Source organism: Photinus pyralis, unplaced genomic scaffold (genome assembly GCF_008802855.1).
Source record: "Photinus pyralis isolate 1611_PpyrPB1 unplaced genomic scaffold, Ppyr1.3 Ppyr1.4_LG5, whole genome shotgun sequence".
Taxonomy (NCBI): Eukaryota; Metazoa; Arthropoda; class Insecta; order Coleoptera; family Lampyridae; genus Photinus; species Photinus pyralis.
Genome location: NW_022170596.1, coordinates 9,266,568 through 9,290,958, shown reverse-complemented (window position 1 = coordinate 9,290,958; position 24,391 = coordinate 9,266,568). Strand labels below are relative to the sequence as shown.

The 24,391-nt window shown below is 35.9% G+C and overlaps 3 protein-coding genes across 3 annotated transcripts in view; 1 reads left to right on the top strand and 2 right to left on the bottom strand.

The window, feature by feature from the left end:
• Nucleotides 1-4,778: 4,778 nt before the first annotated feature.
• LOC116170130 (retinol-binding protein pinta-like) lies at nucleotides 4,779-6,039 on the bottom strand. The gene is made up of 7 exons (XM_031486317.1): nucleotides 5,894-6,039; nucleotides 5,689-5,848; nucleotides 5,523-5,639; nucleotides 5,402-5,459; nucleotides 5,264-5,329; nucleotides 5,095-5,206; nucleotides 4,779-5,046 (listed from the first exon to the last, which is right to left on the bottom strand). Exons 1-7 carry the CDS (start codon nucleotides 6,021-6,023, stop codon nucleotides 4,895-4,897), a joined length of 795 nt encoding a protein of 264 aa, XP_031342177.1. The 5' UTR covers nucleotides 6,024-6,039; the 3' UTR covers nucleotides 4,779-4,894.
• A 3,886-nt stretch (nucleotides 6,040-9,925) lies between these two features.
• The window catches only part of LOC116172414, a 29,255-nt gene continuing 14,789 nt past the window's right edge, over nucleotides 9,926-24,391 (top strand). Inside the window, exon 1 of the mRNA XM_031489625.1 lies at nucleotides 9,926-10,060. Coding sequence (XP_031345485.1) covers nucleotides 9,991-10,060 — 70 coding nt within the window. The 5' untranslated portion in view covers nucleotides 9,926-9,990. The remainder of the gene's footprint in view (nucleotides 10,061-24,391) is intronic.
• On the bottom strand, nucleotides 12,957-18,675 carry LOC116172412. The gene is made up of 4 exons (XM_031489621.1): nucleotides 18,038-18,675; nucleotides 14,289-14,464; nucleotides 14,076-14,242; nucleotides 12,957-13,266 (listed from the first exon to the last, which is right to left on the bottom strand). The coding sequence occupies exons 1-4, from the start codon at nucleotides 18,237-18,239 to the stop codon at nucleotides 13,062-13,064; spliced, it is 750 nt and encodes a 249-aa protein (XP_031345481.1). The 5' UTR covers nucleotides 18,240-18,675; the 3' UTR covers nucleotides 12,957-13,061.

Genomic DNA, 24,391 nt, shown 5'->3' with positions numbered 1-24,391 from the left:
TCCTTGATTTTGCAGAGAGAAGATTAATGATAAAGTTATGCTTATCCGTGGGTTTTAAATATATACAGCATCCATATGGCATATGCTCGTTCAGAAGCATCTGAAAATGCGTGTATTTCAATTCGAGTAGAGTTACAAATTAATCATGTCTAGGAATTCTGATATTCTGTGATGTAAATTAGTAGCGAAATGCATTCATTTTGAATAACCTTCCATAGGAACAGTTTCATCCCATGTTAGTTTTAACGACCATGAGTATTGCAAAATAAGTTTTGCAATAACAATAATTGGACCTAATAAACCTAATGGGTCGAAAAGTTGTGCTGTAGTCGTTAAAATTGTACGTTTTGTCATCTGATTAGAGCATTGAGTTGGATTAAATGAGTAACAATATACATCTAAACTGGGATTCCAATATACACCTAAAGTTTTATAAAATTTATTTACAATATTTACATTTTCTAATTTTACTGGATCACAAAGTTCTTGTACGTTATTGTGAAATTTTCGTAAGTTAAACCCTGCACTTGCTAGTATTTTGAATATGTTAGATTTTATTTCCTTAAGTTCACTTAAATTATTAGAGCCTGTTAAAAGATCGTCCATATAGAAATCATTTTTAATTAGAATAGCTTCTTGTGGATGTGAATGACAAAATAAATTTGATAAGTCCACTAAACATCTAGTGGCCAAATAAGGTGCAGATCTGGTACCGCGTATGTAACAGTATTTAATTCATAAGTAGCCAATGGCTCATTTACACTTTTACGCCAGAATATTCGTTGATATGAGCGTTCAGTAGGATGTATCCAAATTTGGCGATACATTTTTTCAATGTCCCCAGTAATTACATATGCATGTGTTCTGAATCGAGAAATGATTGAAAAGAGATCATCTTGAACTATGGGACCAGCATATTGAACGTCATTGAATGATATGCTATTTTTTCCCTTAGCTGAACCGTCAAATACTACCCTTAATTTTGTAGTGTGACTCGACTCTTTAATAACACAATGATGTGGCAAATAATTTGTACCAGAATCATATGAATTGGTAAATTGAGAATCAACTTTTGTCATATGGTTAAGTTTAATGTAGTCCTCCATAAAGTTTACACAATCATTATTATGTAATCTTTGTTCTAATAATTCAAAGCGCCTTTTTGCCATTTCATAAGTATCATTGAGTAATCTTAAATTTGATTTAAATGGAAACTTGACTATATATTTTCGATCACTCTATATTGTAAATATCACAAATATTCCATATTCAACCATTTTTCGCAACCTTCGTAATGGCGCATACATGTTCATCATCAGTGGGGTGCATAGGATTTTGAACAAGCATATATAAGTAGCAAGCTTTTTGTGTTCAACTTGTACACCGCATTTAAAGCCCCAAGGTCCTCCACACTGGTCGGATTTGGCTGAGTTAATGCTGCTCAAAAGTACAAAAGAGGCAAACTTTTTGGCAAATACATGAAACGATGAGGAAAAATTAATAAAAAATGAGATGTTCAACAGTCATTATTGGGCAACGAAAAAGGCTTACGTAAACAGACGCCAGTCGTCAATTTTGCGTTGGTTCCGTGTCGGTTTTTTTAGCCTGGTCACGATTACAGATAGGTATAAGAATGATAGATTGTGGCAGGTTGATGGAGAAGCGTGGAAGTCGATTCTATTTTCACCACGGCAACGATAGGAAAGGTAAGGTTTAGAAGAAGAATGGCTTCCTTAGTGTACAAGTCGTTCGTCAAAATTAGATCGCGAAAATCGTAAAAGTTCAGAATTGGGAAGAAGCGCAGCGTTTAGAGCGTCATTTACTTCATTAAAGGAAAATAATTTCAGGCGGGCCGTTATAAATGATCGCGTCGGCGTCGAGCGGAACAAAGAAAGTTGTACTGTTCATTCTATTTGGAGATTTGCGAAGTACTCGTTCATGTGAATTGTATTTGGTACGGTTTGCACGTTAATTATTCTAGGTAGATCCGATCAGTATTTGGAAATATTCGTACAAAAAACAATGCCGGCAAACTAAATTCTTTGTGACCGTAAGAACAATACATTTAAAGAAAACTGAGACTGGATGACTCATAAAATAACATTGCCAGTAAAAATCTCGACAAGTACCCCGAGGCAGCGCGTATAATTATTAACTTTGATCGACATTGCAAGTGCGAACCTATCTATTGATATTTTTGACCTGGTGGAAGGCCCAGACTGTTAGCCGTGCAAACTTGAGTCTACTTAATCTGCTATTTTTAACAAAGACGAAATTTATTGAGATCGACACCACATCCAACCGATAAGGATTAGAAGGTATTGTGACTTTTGATATATTTCGTTGTAATCTACAACTTGATCTAAAACATTTCGATTTTCTATTCACTTTAGAGAGAAGACTATAGCCTTTGCTATAATTCTTGATAGTATTATTGTTTATTGTTGCCTATTGGGGTATTAAAAATATTGCTAAAGGATATATTTTGAAGCAAAAAGGTTATACACACGCATTTGGACAATATAACATTAAATGTTTTATTACTACTATATGATGCAATAGAGTACCTACCAGTAAGTATAGGTACTGTCTATTATTTGCATATACTCAGGGTTAAGCATTTACGTTTTAAAAATAACGGTTTACGTGTTTACTGGTCGACAATAAGCACTTTAATATAGATGCAGATAATCCAGTACCTATGTGATGTTTCACCATAGGTTTGAAAATGTTACCTCCATGTTGGCTGCGCCAATGATGTTGGGTTTTCTTACTGACTTGTAGTTGCTTTGTCTATATAAAGACCTGTTATGTATTATGTGGCAAATAATTAGTGTGGTATTAGTATACCAAAAACTTAAATAGGGTAGGTAAATTTATGATAAGAAAAATTGGGAACGGTGTGCTCAGATTGATCGCCAATTTTAAATATCCCATAAAGATAAAAATTGATACGTTACCTGAATTACACCTTTAAATCAATACATACTGTCAAATGCAGTTAACATTGTCGTCTTCTTTAGTTATGATGCAAACGTTATACCTTACAATTTCAACAATATAAACAACTCCATGTAAAATTTGAATCCTCACAGAAAAATGTATTTTAAATCAATACACAATTTGAACGAATATTCGAATGACAAATTGAATTACAATTTATCCCAAAGTTTTACGCGCATATAAATACGATTTTTCAGAGAAACGCAAACCGAATTCAGTTTATGTAATATAGGTACGTTATCTTAAACAGCTGAAATAACTGTAACGTCACAGTGATTAAACAGCTCAAAATTTCCACAATCATTACAGAAAGGTTGAACAGCGACAAAGGCAGGATTATGACTACAAAAACCTCGTTCTAATCTTACATCCTTTTCACAGCAATCTTCAGTTCGAATGGCAAAACGCTTCATAATTAATATCAGTGCCCTCGGACATAAAGTGAAAGTAGGTTAACGTAAATTTCTCTTCTAAACTGGTTTATTGACGTTGAAAATTGTTTCGATCCGTTGATCAATAATTGTTGATGTGTATGGAAAAGCACTCTTGGAGAATATTCAACATTTTTTCCATTAAATATTGATCTCTGTAATAAATAAGAAAGTTGATATGGCGCATGCCCACATTAATCGTCAAGATTTTTCTTGGTTCGTATGCCAGAGCTGTAAGCTACCAAATACAAAAAACAACTCAATAATATAGTGAACAGTGTAAGAGTAGTTAAGGCCTCGGACGGGCGGAAAGACGAACGGACAGAGAACGTGTCTGCAATAGCGCACTCAGCTTAATCATAATAGTAGCTTTAGTAAATTAACCCTCTTTGGAAAATGCGCTAAAAATAAGAGGGATGCCATGAAATGAAAAATTCTTAATAATTCTAATGAATAAACTAGAAAACCGAACGAATTTAGAGTTAAAAGGATCACGTCTATGGTTCGTGAGGAAATAAATACAATGCAGGGACATTTTCCCATAAAAGTCTATTTAAATTGTGCGACCCCTGTAATCGCGTTGTGTCATTGTGTAAAGATATACAATGGTAGTATAACACGAGCAGTACGTCAGTAACAGCCTAAATGTGTTTCGTTTTACATTTTTTTGCATTAACAACATTAGGTGTAAATGAAACACTGCTCAACGTATGACACAGGGCACAAACGTGTAAATGGGTCAAACCTTTTGTAATTAAAAAAATGTACTTGAATCACAAAAAAAATGTACAAATTGGTACCTACCTACCATAGTTTTTACAATACAAAGTGCTCCAGTGCCTTCACATAAAATTATGACGGATTGCTGGGTCTCTTGACTAAATTGCTGTCGGCTCGGAAAAGTGCTCGCACAATTCCTTATACTTAATACAAAGTTACCTCCAGAACCACGGTGGATTTAAATTGAGGTAACGATGCCAAATTTAAAGACTGTAAAATATAAACATTTTTGGATTTCATTGTTCAATTGAATAAACTACTGGAGTAGAATTGGACCGGTTATTAGAACATTTATATCGGCCGGATACGTGTTTTAGTTTGGATTAGAGCTTTTTGTTCTAAGCTACGTAAATCAAATCGTGGTCCGCATTAGGTTCACGCACGAGGCCGGAAGTTGAAGCCATTTTGGTTGTGGAGGATTCTCGTCGGTCATTTTGTATGACGCTTTTTGATCGCGCATTCCTCACATACCTTCAAAGAAAGAGGTCTTCACTAGTATTGTATCATTCTCCTGCGTTGAATCATTAAATATTAATAAAAAAATTAATTAAAGTATACCACCACTTTGTATAAATATTCCACAGTTTCTAAATCCCAATATGCTTACACAACATTTACAGAGTAATACAATGAGCAGCATAAATCACAATATGTAACAGCGCAACGGTAGGTGACCCAATTTAATCAATAGCCAATCTCCTAAATGATCCATCAACCCCAAACTCACGGGCAGCGTTTTTCGATTTATCGAGACGAAGATTCTCATTGGACTTATATTTGGCCCCATTGGGAAACCAGCCGCTATAAGATTCTATCTTCTTTTTCCAAATCACTAAAGAAGTCCATAGATGTAACAAGAGGATTGGAAGTGAATACTAACCTCCCAGTTCTTCAATTGATCCATTGTTTCCTCCGTACTCTTTTGGAAAAAACTCTAGTGGAATCTCCTTATGTATTTCTTTAAAGTTGCCATTGCTTCGGTAGACATGAAGCTGAAAAGGAAGTGGTTTCAAGCAGGTGCACTACATTAAGTAGGTGTCATCACATACCCGCTCCTTAAGTTTACCATTTAGACAAGCTTTAGGTAGCGATTGTAGTAGCCACTTCCAAGGCGGCTGGGCAATTTATAATGTGTATACCTTTAAGTCGTAGAGGGAAACCAACTTCCGAGCAGTAAACGTGCTTACTGATAGTACTCGGAGAAAACTGTAAGGCGTAGGTACTTTAGCGAACATCTCCCAAAATCTACGATGAAGTGAAGCCCTGATACAACAGTGTTAAGATCTTCAATCATTAATATCTAAAAGCATGTGACACGCTTTTATAATGGTTGTGTAGGTTACAACATCGGGATCGTAGCCATACCCAACGAAAAGAATTCTGGATCCGGAGGGGCCGACGGGATTTGGTAAAGGCACCATAGTGCTTCAACAATAACAAATGAAACATAATTCAGAGCATTCCTTTTACCTACCCGACATTTAAAAGCGCTTGTATATCAGGTAAAAAGGGATCGCGATTATCAAAAAATTCTGGAAGCAACGTAAGCGTGGAGTAGTAAGTCTCGAGTTTTTCCTTGGTCCGTTGAAGGCTGTATTTGGAACTTCTCAAAAATATTAAAAGCGAGTCGTCATCTGAAATAGATAGATGATATTGTGCCTTCGACAAAAAATACTAACCTTCTCGGATATTTAAATGGGGTTGTTTTTTTAACCAATCTCTAATGGTTTCCAAATCAATTTCTGTGCGGTTACGATCTTCGTTTAAATCTTCTTTTTTGCAACATTTCATTTCGTTCTTATAATCCATCGCGATGATCTCTACAACAGCAGGTACGTAGTCATAATGTATATGCCACATATAAATGGTCCAAGTTCCTCATTTAAATGCAAATAGCTAATAATCCACGGTCCGTTCGGTACGTAAAATACACTTTCTATGTTAAGTTCGGGTGTTTGGGACACTATAAAACAAGCAAATTTAAATATTTTTGCCATCCAAACTAAAACCTTGAATTTCAAGTTACCTTTTACCTTTATGAAACGATATGGTTTGAAAAATCAATATTATAAAAGCTATCATTAAATCGATGAACCCGAACCTGATATCACCGTTACAGTGCATTACTAATTTGTAGTTTATTTATTAAAAATTGTGCTAATAACACTGACCCCAATTATCTGTAATTATTGGCATGGATTGAAAAAGCATTAACCATGCAACAATGTAACAACTGAATATGCACTACTATACAGGGTCATTCTTGACGACCGTCAGTTAGAAAGATATGGAGAACCTTTGAAAATGAAACTAAACTGGTAAGTCCTTTAAGGGTTTTGGCACATGATGAATTGAACTAAAATATTTTCAAGATGGCGCAACTTCCGCAAATACTGGAAGTAGCCATCAACTTTGTTATTTTAAATAGAGACCCCCTATTTTTTCTACATTTTCGGATTCTACGTCGAATTTGGAGTACAACGATACCCTATATCTTCCCTTTGCTCCAAGGGCTTCGTCGATATTCAAGTTTTTATGTCAAAAATTGAATTTGCAGGGGTAATTTTAAAAATGTATTATTCGAAAACGGTGAGCGATATTGCAAAACAGTTTTTACTGCTTTATTAGGAAAGATCGAATTTTCTTATGGTATGCGTAACCATCTAAAAAAGTAAGACTACGTCACTTTTTCAAAGCTTTAAACTTTTAAATTTTTAAATATCTGTAACACCATTTTTTCAAATGGCACCCCCCATTTTCCCTCACTGTTGTTTTCCTTTTTCCGACACCTTTAATTTGGTACAAAATGTCAAAGGCTGCTTCAAACGGTTTCCGAGATATTCCATGTTTTATTTACTTGTTGTAACAAATTGATATATTGGTATATTAAGTAACAAGGGATTAAAAAAAGTTTTTGTTCCTGAGAGGGAACAAAAACTAGTTTAATCCAGTGTTGCTTATACTATTTTTTCCAATACCGACCGATTTAAATCCATTTTTCCATGAATTGTTCACAAAAAACAAAAACAAAAACTTTTTTAATCCCTAGGGATTAAAATTATCTGTTAATGCACAAAAATTAGGAATTAAATTCAATCAAACAATGTAGGTATTGGAAAATAGTATATTATATACCAAGGGACTAAAGTGTGTGTTTTAATCTCGAGGGTGCAGCACCCGAGGGATTAGGGCGCACTTTAGTCCTGTGGTATATACTCTATGTTTTGAAGTCCGGTAATCAGCTACGGCAATTTCAATGTTAAAGTGCAAATTTGAAAGAAAAAATTTGATTGATTGTAGGATCAATATATCTGGTAATGTCAAATTGTGACCGTATAAAGATAAATGTCAGTTTGATTTAAAGATTCTAGTTTAAAACTACGGCGTGCAAATAATCGTTTAAAACTCTGAAGAACAAGCTATAAGGAAACCTACTGCCTTCCAAATTCAAAAAGATATATGGAAAACGGTATAATAAGTGTAAAATATGGTGCAAGAATAAATATGTACAATACAGGTATAACCATTAATCATTAAATTGTGTTTGACAATTCAGTTTGTACTGTCATTTTTTTTCCCGCGTCGCGTTTTTCTCCCTCCGGATACTTTAGTCCCTTAAATGAATGACAAAACACGTAAATTTAGTCCACGGAGTACAAAAAACAAATTAAGTCTCTTTGAATATCATTAAGCGATGTATTTGGATTTGCAGCAAAATAAGCCATAATAGTTATTTCTTGTTCTTCAGAGTCTACCACAGGCTTTCATGTTTGTATTTTTGTTTGAAACATTCCGTTATTCCTGCAATTTTTGTAACAATTTGCGAATACGAGCCATTATTGACTATAAAAGTTTAACACTTAATTTTTTTATATTTCACTAACATATCATAGCACATTTTATATCTGTGATACGCGGGCATAAAGTACCACTTTATGCCCTAGGGCATTAAGTATCACCATAGTAACTAATTTATACTTAATCATAATGACATAACAAACATAAATATTTGCAGGTCATTGAAAATTAGAAACGTCAATTATTGATTGTCAATACCTACTAAATCACAAGATTGGCCTTATTTCGAATAGTTTCTGGAACTTCTTCCTCATTCACGATGAATGGAATTATTTAAAATTACGTTTGACGTTTGGATGGTTTCAATAACAAATTCGAACCACGCATACTTGATCAAACGTAATAAATTATTTTGTAAACGAATATTTACTTTGACGAAGATAACTATTTGTAAGATATAAAATTTTGAATGTACCACGGGCATAAACATCACTATTATGCCCTTAATACATAAATCTGCTACAAGAAGTGACTAAAACATGGAGTATCTCGGAAACCGTTTGAAGCTGCCTTTGACATTTTGCATCAAATTAAAGGTCTCGGAAAAGGAAAACAACAGTGAAGAAAAAATAGGGGGTGCCATTTGAAAAAATGGTGTTACAGATATTTAAAAATTTAAAAGTTGAGAGCTTTGAAAAAGTGACGTAGTCTCACTTTTTTAGACGGTTACGCATACCATAAAAAAATGTGATCTTCCCTTAATAAAGCAGTGAAAACTGTTTTGCAATATCTCTCACCGTTTTCGAATAATAAATTTTCAAAATTACCCCTGCAAATTCAATTTTTGACATAAACACTTGAATATCGACGAAGCCCTAGGAGCAAAGGGTCAACTATGGGGGTAGGTATCGTTGTACTCCAAATTCGACGTAAAATCCGAAAATGTAGAAAAAATAGGTGGTCCCTATTTAAAATAACAAAGTTGATGGCTACTTCGGTATTTGCGGAAGTGGCGCCATCTTGAAAATATTTTAGTTCAATTCATCATATCAGTTTAGTGTCATTTTCAAAGGTTCTCTATATCTTTCTAACTGACGCTCGTCAAAAAGACAAGAATTACTGCCAGAACATTACAATAGTCTAGTATGCGGAGCAGTCAGAAGGGCCGATACCTGCAAAAGGTGGTGTAAACCCATTTGGGTCCAAATATCATGTATTTGAAGAGTGCACCTGCACAGCCATTTTTTCCGGCCCAACTTTTGGCAGCCAAAAAACCTCAAAATGTTCGAACTTTTTTCAGTTTTTCGCTTCAAATTCGAAAAATTATTACATGCGATCAAAGAAATCCCCGTCAAATCCTGGAGATCCACGGAAATCCCTGAAATCGGATAAAATTCCTTATAAATCCTCAGAAATCCTTTCGAAATCTTAAATTGTTCCCCATACTTGCTTGACACTCCATTCCAATACTTTACTACCGCCGTTTCCATATAGAAAAACCTACGCTTCCTCATACCTTCTCACAGACATTATAAATTAATAACAAGATTTGCGATTGTTATATTTCAAATACTGCGTGGAAATATGCGAGTAAAACAATTAGAAGCTAAAGTTTATTTTTGAACGAGCCAAAGGAAGTTACTTCAGTGACAAAGTGCAATTGGATAAGGTAGACGGAAAGTCAGATTTTGACTTTATCCATGTGAGAATGAAAATCAATTTAGAACACAACCTCATTGGTTAAAAAATTGTAGTTCACATATCACATGTCATATTTTATCAGGAACGACTTCATTCCGTACGGCAAAACAATTATTAAAAGGTAAAAGTGACCGCACGTGCAGGTAAGCGCATCAGGTGATACCTACCTGCTTACGTTACTGCCCCTCCATCAAAATATAACTTATGACCAAATCATTCGATCGTGTTAACGCGAAGTGAAGTGCATCTTGTGGGGAATGGTCCCCAAAAATGTCAAATGGTTCGATGGAGAGTGCCTAGTACCGAAAGGAAGGAAACTAAGGGCATGGGCATACATTATATCTGTGGTAAGGGTGAGTTTTGACAAGCACAGATTAGGTACCGTGTAAAATGCCGTAAGTAATTTGGATTTTTACATTTAAACATTGGGCATACAATGCAAAATGATTTTGGAGTTGGAATAGGTTAAGGGTGGCTAAATATTGTGTATGGAAATTTACCTCAACACATGTAACTGTCGTTAGTTTCAATCAATTATTTTCCAAATCAAAAACTTATACACGACAATTACAATCATCTTATCTATCCCAGTCTAAAATTGGAAACACATGTGTAGTCCATTGCGTCGGCGGCGTCGGCATTTTAAACAGGTGTTTTGAAGTGGGTTGATAATTTCATTCTTAACAAAAACCACATTTGCCTTTTTTTAAAATAATAATTGTCGCAGAGTTTACTAATTTTGAATTAATTTGATACGAGCGGACCGAATATACCTCCTTCGCAAAATGAAATGTCTTGAAATCCAAACAAGCGACTCAAGATTATTGTGTTACCTCATGCCTAAAAACTGTACAAAAAGAGTGACTAGCAATTTCATTCTTTCTCTCTGTATTCATGTTAAATCCGGGTGCTTATTAGAAGCATCTAATTGGTCCAAAAATTCATTCAATACATCAACGTATTCACAAACTTCTTTAGAACGATTGAACTTGCGGCTACATCCAGGTTTCGGGCATGCCTTTTCTGATCTCTAAAATTCCTATCCAAGCAAGGGCTTTTTTGATCCACAAACGACGCCCCTAGGGATGTTGTAAAGCACATTAGAAATGCTGTAGAAAATTCGAATTCATTAGCACATTGCGTAAAGACGTGGTTTGGGGTAAGTACAACACCTAAAACGGGGATATTTTAATAGTCGAGGGCTATTTATCAAACCAAGCTTATTAAATTTTATATGAAAATTAACTAAAAATACTGTATTTGAAGCGTGTTAGTTAAGGAATTTCGGAAAGGAAATTATTAGGGTAGCAACGCAACCACAAACGATGTCATTTGGGAATAGAAGTTTTGGTGTGTTTTTTAAAGACAAGTAGCAAGGACCTTACAATTTAAAAATACGTAAATTGAAATTATGTAGAAGGTCCAAATCCATTAATAACTTGAGCAAAAGACATGGTTTTGGCAAGCATTACACCCAAAACAATGTTCTTACGAACTTTACAGTTTGGGGTTGCTGTTTTCATGACGCAGCACCTTACAATTTGTATGAAAATTAAATACACTTTCGACTGACCTTTATAGCCTAAACGTCACAAATTGTAGATAACAGGTATTCAAATGCCTCGGCAAACGCGATTTCGAAGTGTATCGAACAATATACAGGGTGACAATTTGAAAACTTACCACCCCCCATATCTTAGTAAATAAACGAGATATTTAAAAAAATCAAAATCCGTTTCGGTAATTCGGAGGGGAAATCACAATGACATAGTTGGCGACGCACCCCCTCACACCCCCTGCGCCCTAGCCACCCCAACTTTTAAATCTTAAATAGTGACTCCCCATGTGTGATACGTCATTGGAAAGCTCTGAAAAAATGCTTTCCAACCATACCAAATAGCATTACATTTAGGTTAGTAATTATCGTGCAAATCAAAAAATAAACATGGAAAATCGTATTTAACTTGAACTTCCAAAGCCGACTCGACAGCAACTCATTTTTGATCGCCAGTTATAATCTATTCTCAAATTCTTGTCGAACCTTTTCAAATGTTGGTTTTGCAATATTTCGACATTCTTGAATTATTCTCTGTCTTAGTTCGTCTATGTTCGCCGGTTGCGTTTTAAATACGATAGATTTCAAATGTATCATATTAGTTTATTTTTTTATTTGCACGATAATTACTAACCTAAATGTAATGCTATTTGGTATGGTTGAAAAGCATTTTTTCAGAGCTTTCCAACGACGTATCACACATGGGGGGTCACTATTTAAGATTTAAAAGTTGGGGTGACTGGGGCGCATTTACTAAGATATGGGGGGTGGTAAGTTTTCAAATTGTCACCCTGTATATGTTTTTTTTAAAGCAAAAAGTATTAGTTTTGTATTATTGAATGTTAAGAAAAAAATTTGTTCCTGTTGAGCCACTTTCCTGAAAATCAGTAGCGTCCGTCGTTATTGTCCAAAGTACCCGTATACCAAATTTCAACACGATCTGCCACAAAGAGTTATAGCGCGGACGGACGGACGGACGACAATACAAAACTATAAAGAATCTGAGGATCCTTAATAATAGTAGGTAATAGTAAATTCAAAAACATGATAATTAAACTGACAGAAAAGTAAGTAGGTAGTGTACACATGTATACGTATGCTCGAGCGGTACTTTATCTGTTTGCCAGATTGTTATAACCTATGAAAATGTCTGCCATAATAAATGTAAGCTAGAAATACTGTCAAGAATAACATATTTAAATTTCAGATTTACTGAAATATTTTTAAAATTAATTTTTTTTTCAATTTTGAGATGCGTCTGCCGTGACGTCACAACCGGCATAACTATCTGCCATCGTGATTTTCCAATAAAAGAAATGATATAATTCAAAATATGGCAATGGCCAGTTTTACTAAAATACTTTCGAATATGGTGTAATTTTTATGCCTGTTTCACCCGAGCGCCACTCAACCTACCTCGATCTGGCTAAGCTAGTCCCCCACTCATGAACAGTAAGTATAAGAGAGTATTTGAACAAAACTGAGGGTTTACTGAAATATGTTGGGTCTGCTTTTCACTGGCTCTTAGACTACAACTGCCACTTGGCCTCGGAAGTAGGAGCAGCATACTGAGAAAAGTGGTTAACCATGGAAACTTCCAAAATGTCGCACTCCTAGACGCCTCGTTCTAAACTATACCCAAAGGCACAGATATAGTAAATCTGTGCTAAAGATAAAAATACCACTTGTGCGGAATTTCAAATTAAGTTTATTAAGTATTTACATTAATTTGTCCATTGTATAAGTACAGCTCCGCAATTTCGGATTACGTGTTACGCAGCTAATATGTGCAACTAAATTATTTTGTACATATATTTTAAAGCCTCTGTGTGCTCATTAATGCCCGGAAATGTGTGTTTCGGACCTAATCGCTTCAAATCAGAGTACGAAATTTGGGACAACGTCTTGTATCCCGCCCTTTCAGCAATAATTTGTGATGGCGTAGCAGTAAAAACGGTTACTATGACACTAATGCCCACCGCCTTGCAAAGATCTTCCCTGAAATAATAATTATTATTAGGTATCATAATCACAGTATACAGTGATATTCATGTAGAAGTAGACATAGGGATTTCCTAAGTTTTCTGAAGGACGCCTAACTTTATGCAACCAAAATAACCACCTACAACAAACGAAGATCTGCCTGTCAGATTGATTAATTTGAATATGTTCGTTCGTGTGCGATGTAGGTATTCAACTAAAAAAAAGTTGATACTTCCAATTGGTATAGTGCCGGTCCCTATGTGTACTTCTACTGTAGAATAATACTATGCGATCAAAAATGAGTTGCTGCCGAGTCACCTTTGGATTTTTTGTTTACATGGAAAATCGTACGTAATTTGAACTTCCAAAGGTCACTTGACCGCCGCTAATTTTTGATCGCCCGTTATAATAGTGTTGTTGATAATAGAAAGTGCTTGAACTTGTACAAGTTAGATTTTACAGAACATTTTGCAACGTATTGCCAATAAACATATGTATAATATACATTTTATATTCACTTAGAAGAAAATGAAGACAAACTCTCTGATGTCAGACTACCTACATAGAATATGCAATGAGAAAATATGTATGGGGCTTAAAATATTCAAAAGCAATATTCATCATCATCATAACATCATCTGAGTTGTTCGCTGATGATGACAGCCTTATTGTAGAAACGGGTTCAATATTCTAATATATTACTGTGGTCTATTGATGTTTTTGTTTAATTTTTTATATGATTTATATGATTTTCCCCCGTACATAAATCTGGTGGAAAATGGGACACCTTGTAAAACTGTCTCTGTAATTGTTTACATACATACCTTGCTTTTAGAATCTCTAATCCTATGCCTTGTCCCCTAAATTCGTTGCTTACATATAAGCCCATAGCATTTAGACAGGCATTAACATTAAAAGTGTCGAAAACGTTCTTTATATTTGTAACTACCTCCATAGTTTCAAAAATTCTGCTAAGCGTATTCCCTTTGATCTAAACGAAGAGAAGTTTGTAAATATGAAACACACAGCGTAATTACCTCCACTATATTCTCATCGTCCTTTGTTTTAATGTGCGTAACATTCACACCTGCTATGATTGGTTTTCCCTTTGGGTCTGGATTTTCAGCGTAGCAAATCAAACCCAGCTTGTCTTTTAACATCTCCTTCAGAAACATACGCAAAGTGTTCATAGATTCGGAGTCACTTTCGAGTTCTGAAAAAGAAAGTAGTTTACAAATTTAGAATTTGAGATAGAGCTAAGAAGTTAACTTTTTTTTGCCCTACAGTGTAGGTCAACTCTAAAAAAAGTATAAGGTAAAGAATTTATCATTTATTTTAGAATCGTACAATTTGAAAAATTGAAAGAATGTGAATAATCGGAAGATTATGATTTTGAAAATGGTAATGAAGAAATTAAAGAAATAATTTCTTGATTGAAATAGGGACAAACTAACTTTAAATAAACAAGAAGCTGACATTTTAATTTTTCAAATCCAATTCTAGTGGGTCTTTAAATGGTAAAATATATGCAATACAACACTGCTTCAATTTCCTATAGGTTGACCTCTTTAAGAACGTGCAAATTTCATTCATCTTGCTGTTCTTTTTCGGCGACTACTCAAGTGAGACAATCCCCTCTTTGGTTTCACGGGCAACAAACACCCAATAGTTCTTTCTGGTAACGAAAATATACTGGCGCGCTGAATTAATTCGTCCTTGATTGCGACTAGCAACGCGATAACACAACGATAATATTTTTTATTCTTCTCAACTACACGATAATCCTCGTTTTGTGGTGTAAGTTCCAAAACAAATACGTTTAAATAATCCACTTAAATTTGTCGGCGTTTTTTAACGATAACACTCGTTTTTTTAAATTTTTGTTATAAGAAAAAACATCCGCTATCGCCATTTGGTTTTGTGATGACCGAAAAATAGCAACTTTTACACTGGCAACGCCCGTACTAACTTTATTGCAGCAAACGAATTTCTTCTAAAATAATTGAGCAGCGATTTCTTTCGCGTTTATTTTGGTTAGACTGGGAAAAGGTGTCGTGTGGTCGCGCTTGGGTGGAATTTGAATTTTTAATTAAATAATGATTAAATAACCGGGTTTGTGACTAATTCCTTATTCTTTAGTATATTGAAAGGGAAGCTAACAATATGCAGAAGTGAGATACAGAACGTCAGGTACAAATTAAAGTGTAATGGGGCCGATTAATGAAACGTTAAGCAAAATGGCGAATGGTCACGGAGATGTTGAGTACCTACCGCGCAGGCGTGTGGTGTGATGAGCGTGCGTCTTGTGCATCGAGATCAATAATGGCTGGTAACTTTTTGCTTTTTTGTGGAAATGGTGAGGATGATGTCTAGAAAGGAAGAAAGTCGAATGCATAGCGAACGAATGCTTTATGAAACACTGCGGAACGTGTCCCAGCACAGCCACCATTCATTCGCAGAACCGAGACCCAATGTAATCATGTTCGATTTAAGTAAAACAACTTCAACGGCAGGGAAACTATGGAATGGCTAGAAAAGGTGAACAACAGCGCAATACCTACTAGACAACTGGTCGGACGAAATTAAATTGGAAACTGCGAGAATCTACTTAGTGGTGGGTTGGTAGTAGTTGGTGCAATTGTCATTGACATGATTGCTTTTGTCGTTGAAATGCGAAAAATGCTGATTTGAATTGGAAAATTCCTGCCATCACGCTAAAATTGTTTAAATTAATTATCCAAGCGTCTTTACGCGAATGGGAAGGTGGCAGTATCCTTTTTAGGTTATGCCATATGTTTAATTATCTTTGTTTTACCTATATCGCAATCCGAAACCCATTTTTTTTTTATGTACCTTTCGTGCAACGAGCATTAACGACTCCTGTGGATGAAATACCCTTCTCTTATGAAATGCTAAATCAAAATTGTTGTTGCAATTATTGAAGTGATGTCTATGGATTCGGTAAAGATCTTCCAGCAGTAAACTGCACGAGAATGTCGAAAACTACCATAGAGATTGATGGGGTACGAGACGTGAGGTTCGCAGTACCCAATGAGGCGAAACCCATGGAGGTGGTAAATCGAACAAATCACTAAGAGAGCCCGAGTAACGAGTGAGAAACCCAGTGTGTTGGCAGCAAACGGAACCAATTTGATTCGAGCGGTCTGACAAGGGTTGTCAATAACTGCGCCAGTTATAAATCCTACCATTGACTAGGAGGCAATTAGACAAAAAAAAAGCTGTAGGATTTTTAAGGTGGTCGTGCTTGGTTTGAATCTGAATTTTTAGTTATTAATTAGTAAATAACCGGGTGTGTGGATAATTCCTGATCCTCTAGTTTCTTGAACGGCAGATTTTTCAGAGTAATCCCACCTCCTCCCCCCTTTCTTATTTAAATAATCAACGCCTTTTCCCATATGACATCTACTAATTAAATCAACAACTTTTTTTTAAGAGTAAATCTTATTGGAGGTACCCCACGAGTGAAAGCGATAGGCTGTTCTTATAAGAAACCTACAAATGGGAATTGTGCTTCATTTGCAATGTAACAATGTGGACGTTAATCTCATCGCTGGACAATTTTTCGCCCCAACTAATATAGTATTTACTCTGTTATCTGTGATTTAATCCCCCCGATTTTCGAAACCTATAAAATATAATGCAAATGACGCAGAAAAGAGGATCGTTAGTTAATTCCGCCCACTGTGTCCAGATTTATTCATGTAATTCCATTAATTGTGCTATTTCCTGGAAAATGTCTATGATTTATGATGTCTAAACGGCCAATGGTGGGTTTATACATGTTTATTAGTTCACTATAAAAAATCATTAAGAAATAGCCAATAGAAACAAAGATCTATTGTGCGTTGCTAACCAATGAAACCACCCTGAGTGAACTAATGGTAATGATTGTATAACCCGAGGTTTAACCCCACCATAACCCAACATTCGAAAAACAAAATAGAACCAAATCTAGAGTTACCGTTACGTGAATTGACGGAAACTGAAGTATTCCAGAAATCTCAAGAATTTGAAGAATCTCTGGAAGAATCCGAAGGGGTGTTACTGAAATAAGAGCATAATACCTACATTATTTAACTTGTTACTGTACTGTCAGGTGCGATGAATGGAAGACAACAAAACGAGAATTTCGGAAATTTTGAACTACGGTAATTTATTGTTCACAGGCTACGTGTTCAAAATGGTGTACCTACGTTGATGACTATACATAAAATTATCTCCCCATACCTGATTAAGGATAGAAACTTGTCATGTTATTTCAATTTGACTCATCTACGAACTAATTAAAGTAGCCGACCTAAGTGACAATCAAAACTGGAAAATCGCTGTTCATTTTGAGTTATCGTGCTAACAACAACAATTTAGATCCAGCTAGTGCTGAAGGTATCGCCCAATCAATTCTGTCACAAATATGTTTTCTAACGTGTTTATCATGGTGCTCGCGAGTAATTGCGATTTTCTAACTCGCCACAAATTATTCTGCTGCATAATTATATGTAGGTATCATAAACATACCTAAAATAAACTTTTCCACCTTGAGAAGGATTAATCACACGGTTGTTACTTACGTATTAATTACACAATGCTAATGTGATTTATTCAAAAATGAACCTGATGTACCTTCTAGACATTTTGCAATTATACGAACGTTACGTCCAAAAGGTTTCGAAGGGCTTGCGATTTTGTAAGGGAGACGCTTTAGAAATAATTATAAATTTGGAAAATTAAGCTGCCAATGGCTCGTAGTGGAAAAGAAGGCACTTACTGGAATATTTATTCAATGGCTCATCGTAAGGAAAACCACCCATCATGAACTCGACGGCGGCATCGAATTGATCTTCCGGAATATCCTGAACCCAAAATTTTGGAATGACACCATTTATTGGTCTGCGACCTTCGAATTTTTTGTAAATTGACGGATAAGGTGCGGAACTCGGTCTTTTCCATTTACAGTTTACCTCCTCCATTACACCCGCTAGCACTATATTTCGACACTAATCGCTTTTGTCTAGGTTTATCTAGATGAGAACGTGACTGTAGTCATCATTTAATGAGAATACACTTTTTTATCGGTTGCTATTACCAACTTATCATTATTCAGTAACCACATATTTGAAAAAACTCATGACGTTTTCACCTGATAACGTGAACAATGTTTTACTATTTGATTCAGTGGCACAGATTGTAAGATAGTAAGTATTTATTGCAATTATCCCAGAAGAACAAACAAATTCGTTTGGCCCTTCTGAAGCAAAATTGAGATTTCTTTAGAATCTTTGTGGGCGAACTGATTCATTCGGCTTATTTTCCTATAGCACAGATTAAGTTACGTCTCTGAGTTGAGGCTTATCTATTACCTACCTAATGTTGTTACATAAGGTGTAACGTCATAAACATTTTGCTTCACAAAGTTAGTAAATCATTAAAATTAAATTTCCATCAGAGGCGCGTACTCCGTATACATAAATATGTATGCTGGTGTTACATTGATAAGCGGTTAGTTCTCAAGGACACGTGATGATATTGAATAAGATAAGTTAAGGTCAAATTATTTATAATTTTTTATGACTTATCTACGAACCGAACGATTACTCTGGAATACTGCCTGTTAGAAATGTTAGGAATTAAAAATGCTACAATTGGATGATGTAGCAATTTTTACGTATTTCCATAAAATTGCAGAAATTCGTTTTTGATTTTTAGCTTGAATTATTTCAAAATTAAGTCTTCTAAACTGATCACACTTCTAGAATGTACTAATAATACGTAATTAAAGAAAACTGGAAAAGGGGAAGGACTAATTTTAATTGGGGTGGTAATAAGGGGGTTGATTGCGCTGATTTTTTCGCTGAAAAAAGTACGGATCTACCTTGTTTTCATCGTAACTCACTTAATTTTTATGCTAAAGTTTGTTTTTAAAAAATAGAAGAAAAGTTTTTTTAAAATACCTACTTTAAAGAATATTCTACAAGTTTTTCTCGAAAAATGCCTAGTTTTGCCGTTATTTGACTGTGAAACTCTCTAATTTAGCGTTTGACGAACAATAGCCGACTCGGTTCGTATTGATCACACATCAATTATTAAACCATTTTCTTAATTTTTTTAAAAGCTACGATTTGGTTCTCCACAGTATGAAAAACTCATACCTTCGGTCGCGAATAACTGGAGAAGTATTAACTTTCTGAAAAAAATGTATGGAACACTTTTTTCTTAGAATAAAATGTTTCTATCTATCCATTTGTTAAAATTACAATAAAAAATTACCAAGGAAGGAATTTTTTCTGGCTTTATTACTAAACAAGTTGGAAAGTACCTGTGTGTACCGTTGAAGATGCTTCTTGCAAATGGAATTATTGGTAGAAACGCACGGCAAGGAATAAATCGCGGTTACGCAGAGTCAACTTTTTTATTTATAGACGAATTTTTTGAAAATTTTTACAGAAGGTGGTATCGCAAATAATATTAAAAAAATTGCTCATGCACAAATTCAACTATCTTGTTTGTGGACCAATTTTTCTGAAATTTTAACAGGAGATCCCGCCCAATATTTATTTAATTTTGGCCCTTGGTCTACATTTGAATGCCAAATACTGCTAAAAAAAAATGGCAAAATAACAGTTTGTCATCATTTTGGTTAAACGGCTGAAAACGAATTTGGCTAGAGTAGATAACTAATTTTTTCGTACGAGGATTTGAAATTTGAAAAGCTATTACCGTTGAGTGAAGGATCTAGGTAGAGTGGTAATGCCTATATGAAAAGCGGTCATCCTTTCCGATCTTTTACTAAGGTAGTCCCTTCTCTATTTCACATCGCGTCTCTGCCCCTCCGAGTCCACGTTTTGCAACACCGACAGCTAACGCCACCGACAATTTCGACGGCGCTTTCCTTCTTTACAATTTACAAGTATTCAGTATTTTCGCCCAGCCGCCCTCTCCAACGAAATCAGTCTTTAGCGTAACTCCAATTGCAACTATCGAAAACCGTTGTAACACACGTAAACAAAATGAGTCATTCTATTTTCATGCAATGTATACCTGCAAAATATCAGTCCCTTATCATAATTATTGGATCAGATACCTAATTAAGAGCAGTTCTAAAAGCAGCAGGTACGTACGGACGAAATTCAAAAAAGTATACCTACCTAATCACAAAGAAAAGTATCTCATATCATTTATGTTTATGTATTTTGCGATTGTGCGAGTAAAGTAGGTATTATTTAGAAATTTAAAGAAACTTATCCCATCACTATGTTTATTGCTGATGTAGCAATTTGCATAAACGCAAATATGATTTGCAACACTCATCCTACAATTTTAGCACACTACCGACTTATTTTAAACCGATAACGCTAGGTATAGGTACTCTCTCGCAATTAACGTGACAATTTGAAAAAAAGACGGTACCTACTGAATTTTATAATGATAAGTACCTGTGACTATGTATATTATCATTTATTTTATGTGTTTCTCTTTATCATAACCGGGAAGGTCAAAGACAACTTGTTTAATTGGCGAATCTGCTGGTAACTTTATCTAGCTATTCTGCTATCATGATTAAAGGCTTGCTTTTGATGCGGCCGTTTGTTTTATATAGAATATACCTAGATATAAAATGTGCATTATAATACTTTTAAATAATATGTTTCGGTCACCGTAAACATACTGTTTCGATCATCGATCACAAATTAATTTTACAAGGGCCACATGCAGCCTCTGATACGGACCTACCGTAACCGTATATTTCGCCTGTTGCCCTCGCTTTGCTCAACGCCGCTGTGCGCAAATTTAATAAAGCGATAATGTAATTGTAAGGTTAATATTGTGGTAGCGAAAATATGAAAATAAAATAATGCAATCCGGATCTGGATCGCCGACTTGGTTGTTGCCGTCGGGATCTGAGATCACTCTTGGCCGCCTATATCTCAAACCCCACGTTCACTATACTTTTAACATAAGCATTGCCTCTCTACCTAGATCCTTCACTCAACGCTATTACTGATTTTCTTTATATTCTATTCAAATAGCGCCTCACCGCTTTGTTGTCCGCAACCAACATTGCATTTTGGCACACGCTAAATGATAGATATTTACAAACTTCATTAGGCTCATTTGATAGAGATTTTTTTTCTCTTTTCGATGATGTAACCCTAATACAATAAAATTTTTTTAAAAATATATACATATAATATAAATATGTATATAATTATTATAAAACAAATGAATGTGTACCTTTCTATTAAACCTTGAAGACAACATGAAATGAGCAATAATTGCTGCAGCAATTTCTCCCAGAATACTCAGACATTCATTTCAAGCTTTCCGTGATAGGTTAAGTTCGCTGCCTTGCAGATAATCATAAAAGTATTTTGAACACTAATTGCGATGAAAACCAATTTATTGCTAATTTCATTTTATGTTCAAGGTTTTTAATAAGAAACGTACACGTTTTTTTGAAATTTCTTTCTTACAATAAGCTGATGGTATTTATCCAGAGAGAGGTCATCCTCAACATTTACTGCTGTCTAGATTCAACTTAAATTCACTGGAAGAAAGAAGAATTAAGTCTAACGTCACATTCCTGTATAATCTCTTTCATAACAAGATAGACTGTGGCGAGATACTAAAATTAATAAATTTATATGTACCATTTTATGCTTCACGGTCGTCTACCAAATTTTATTGCTCTAAACCGAACACAAACATATTGGCTGCTTCTCCTATTCATTTTATATGTGCAAATTTCAATAGAATATCAAATATGTGCGACATCCACTTCTCACCTCTAGATAGTATCTTATTAACTCTTAGGCACGAATAAAGTACTTGATTTTTAATTTCTTAATTTATATACTTAAAATTTTCTTTTTAATCATTTTTCTATAAATTCTACTATCATCTTTTTTTTCTTTTTTTTATATACCTATAATGCGCCTTACGTTTAGCTTTAGTTACGATGGCAGAATCGCATGATTTATACGTAATTATATTTCAGCATCCATTCCTTCAGATATCACTAATTAACAACGTAGTTCGGTTTCTGTACCACCATGCCACAAGATTTAAAAGCAAACAAAGTCCCCCCTTCCGGCCCATACTCCGCACGTCTCAATACTCTCATTCGGTTTCTTGTGCTTGACTGCGTCACACATATAGGTAGCAGCGTTGGTAAGTACTTATCGTCGGCCACGGCCGGCCTCCTCTCTAAAAATTGCAGCATTTAGCAATGGGTGGAAAACGAAAACTTCGCCAACGCATTGAGGAATTGGAAAGGAAGCTCGCCAAGCGCTGCTCTTCGAGAAGTAGGAGCCGGACTACGAAACGGTCGGGATCACGCCGTCGGCGTGGCCATGGGAGCTGTTCCTCCTCCAGGTCCTCCAGTGCCTGCACTTTGCAAACCCAAGACTCTTGTCGTAGCCGCTCCTCCCTACGCGGGCCGGCGTATATTGAGGCGGCAAGGAGACGTAATCGCAGCGTTTCTCGAGACCTGCCAGGTGTGTCGACCGTTACGCCTCGAGATGTCTACAGCCCGAGCGGCTTAGCTTCCTCAAAAAATAATTCGCCCCCGATTACCGCCGTCTACAGCCCGTGCGGCTTAGCTTCGGTAACTCGCTCACCTCCAGAACCCGGCGAGGACGACGTTCTCAGCCTGCACGGTGATTGCGATTTGTCCGATGACATCGTTCAAATCTTAGGGGGAGCACCTGAAAATACGAACACGGGCTCTAAGCTCCATGAAAAATTGTCAGCTATTTGGCAAACTATTCTACAAAATGGTCTTGGTTCGGAGGAGTTTTCACAATTATTGGGAAAACATATTAAGCCATCGAATTGTGAAAAACTTACGCCACCCGAAATAAATCAGCTGGTCGCACAGGTCATGACGAGCGGGCATAAAAACCGAGACCTTACGTTATCGAGTTCGCAGAACCAGTTAACGGCCGCGTTATCGGCGCTGGGGCAAGCAATTACTCGTATTCTCGTCTCACATAACACCGAGCTGTCGCCGGAATTAAAAGACAATTTATTACATTTCTTAGGTGACACAGGACGGTTGTTAACGAATTTATTCTTCTCTCTCACTAAATTGAGACGGTCATTGATATTTCCTCTCGTGAATAAAGAGGTCAAGGCCGTACTTGAAAAAACTTCGCCTACTGAACATCTTTTTGGAGACGGGTTGTCGGAAAAAATTAGGGACGCCAAGGCGTTGCAGTCCGCGAGTTCCGGCATTAAGGCCACTTACTCCACGTCCTTCAAAAAGCCGACACCAAAAAGGGGGGGGAGCAACTCGACCCCTCATACCAAAGCGTTAAACAGGCAACGCCCGGTCCGTCGGGGAGAGACGAGACAATACAAAGGGCAAATCCCGAAATCTTACAACTTCAAGGAGACGCGCTATCATCGGAAATAAATCAGGTAAATGATTGTTACGCTGGCAGGCTCTTTTTATTTTATTCTCAATGGCGTAAACTCACGTCAAATCCTTGGGTCCTGACCTGCATAAGGGGTTATAAACTCCCCTTAACTAAATTACCCACACAATTTCAGCCCCCTAACTCTACGATTGCGAAGAAAGACTTGGGGTTTATGAAAAAAGCTGTTCTGGATCTTTTGCGCCTAGGTGCAATTTCTCCCTGTACACCGAGAAAGAACCACTTTTTGTCGCGCATCTTTTTAGCAGATAAGCAAAATGGCCAGAAACGGTTTATTCTAAACCTGAAACACCTTAATAACTTTATTAAGTCTCCACATTTCAAAATGGAAGACATAAGAACCGCTCTGCGATTAATAACTAAGGATTGTTTCGTAGCGTCAATTGATTTAAAGGATGCGTATTTTTTGGTGCCTATTATACCAGCGCATAGAAAATTTTTGAGATTCATGTTTGAAAATCAACTCTTTGAATTTAATTGTCTCCCATTTGGCTTGTCGTCGGCACCATATACTTTTACTAAACTCATGAAACCTATTACCCAGACTCTCAGAGAAGAAGGGGTGACTTGTGTCAATTATCTTGACGACTTCTTAATTCTGGGAGAAACTTTTGAGGACTGTTCCAAAAATGTTTCTCTTACATATAAGCTCTTGACTTCTCTGGGTTTCATAGTTAACACTGAAA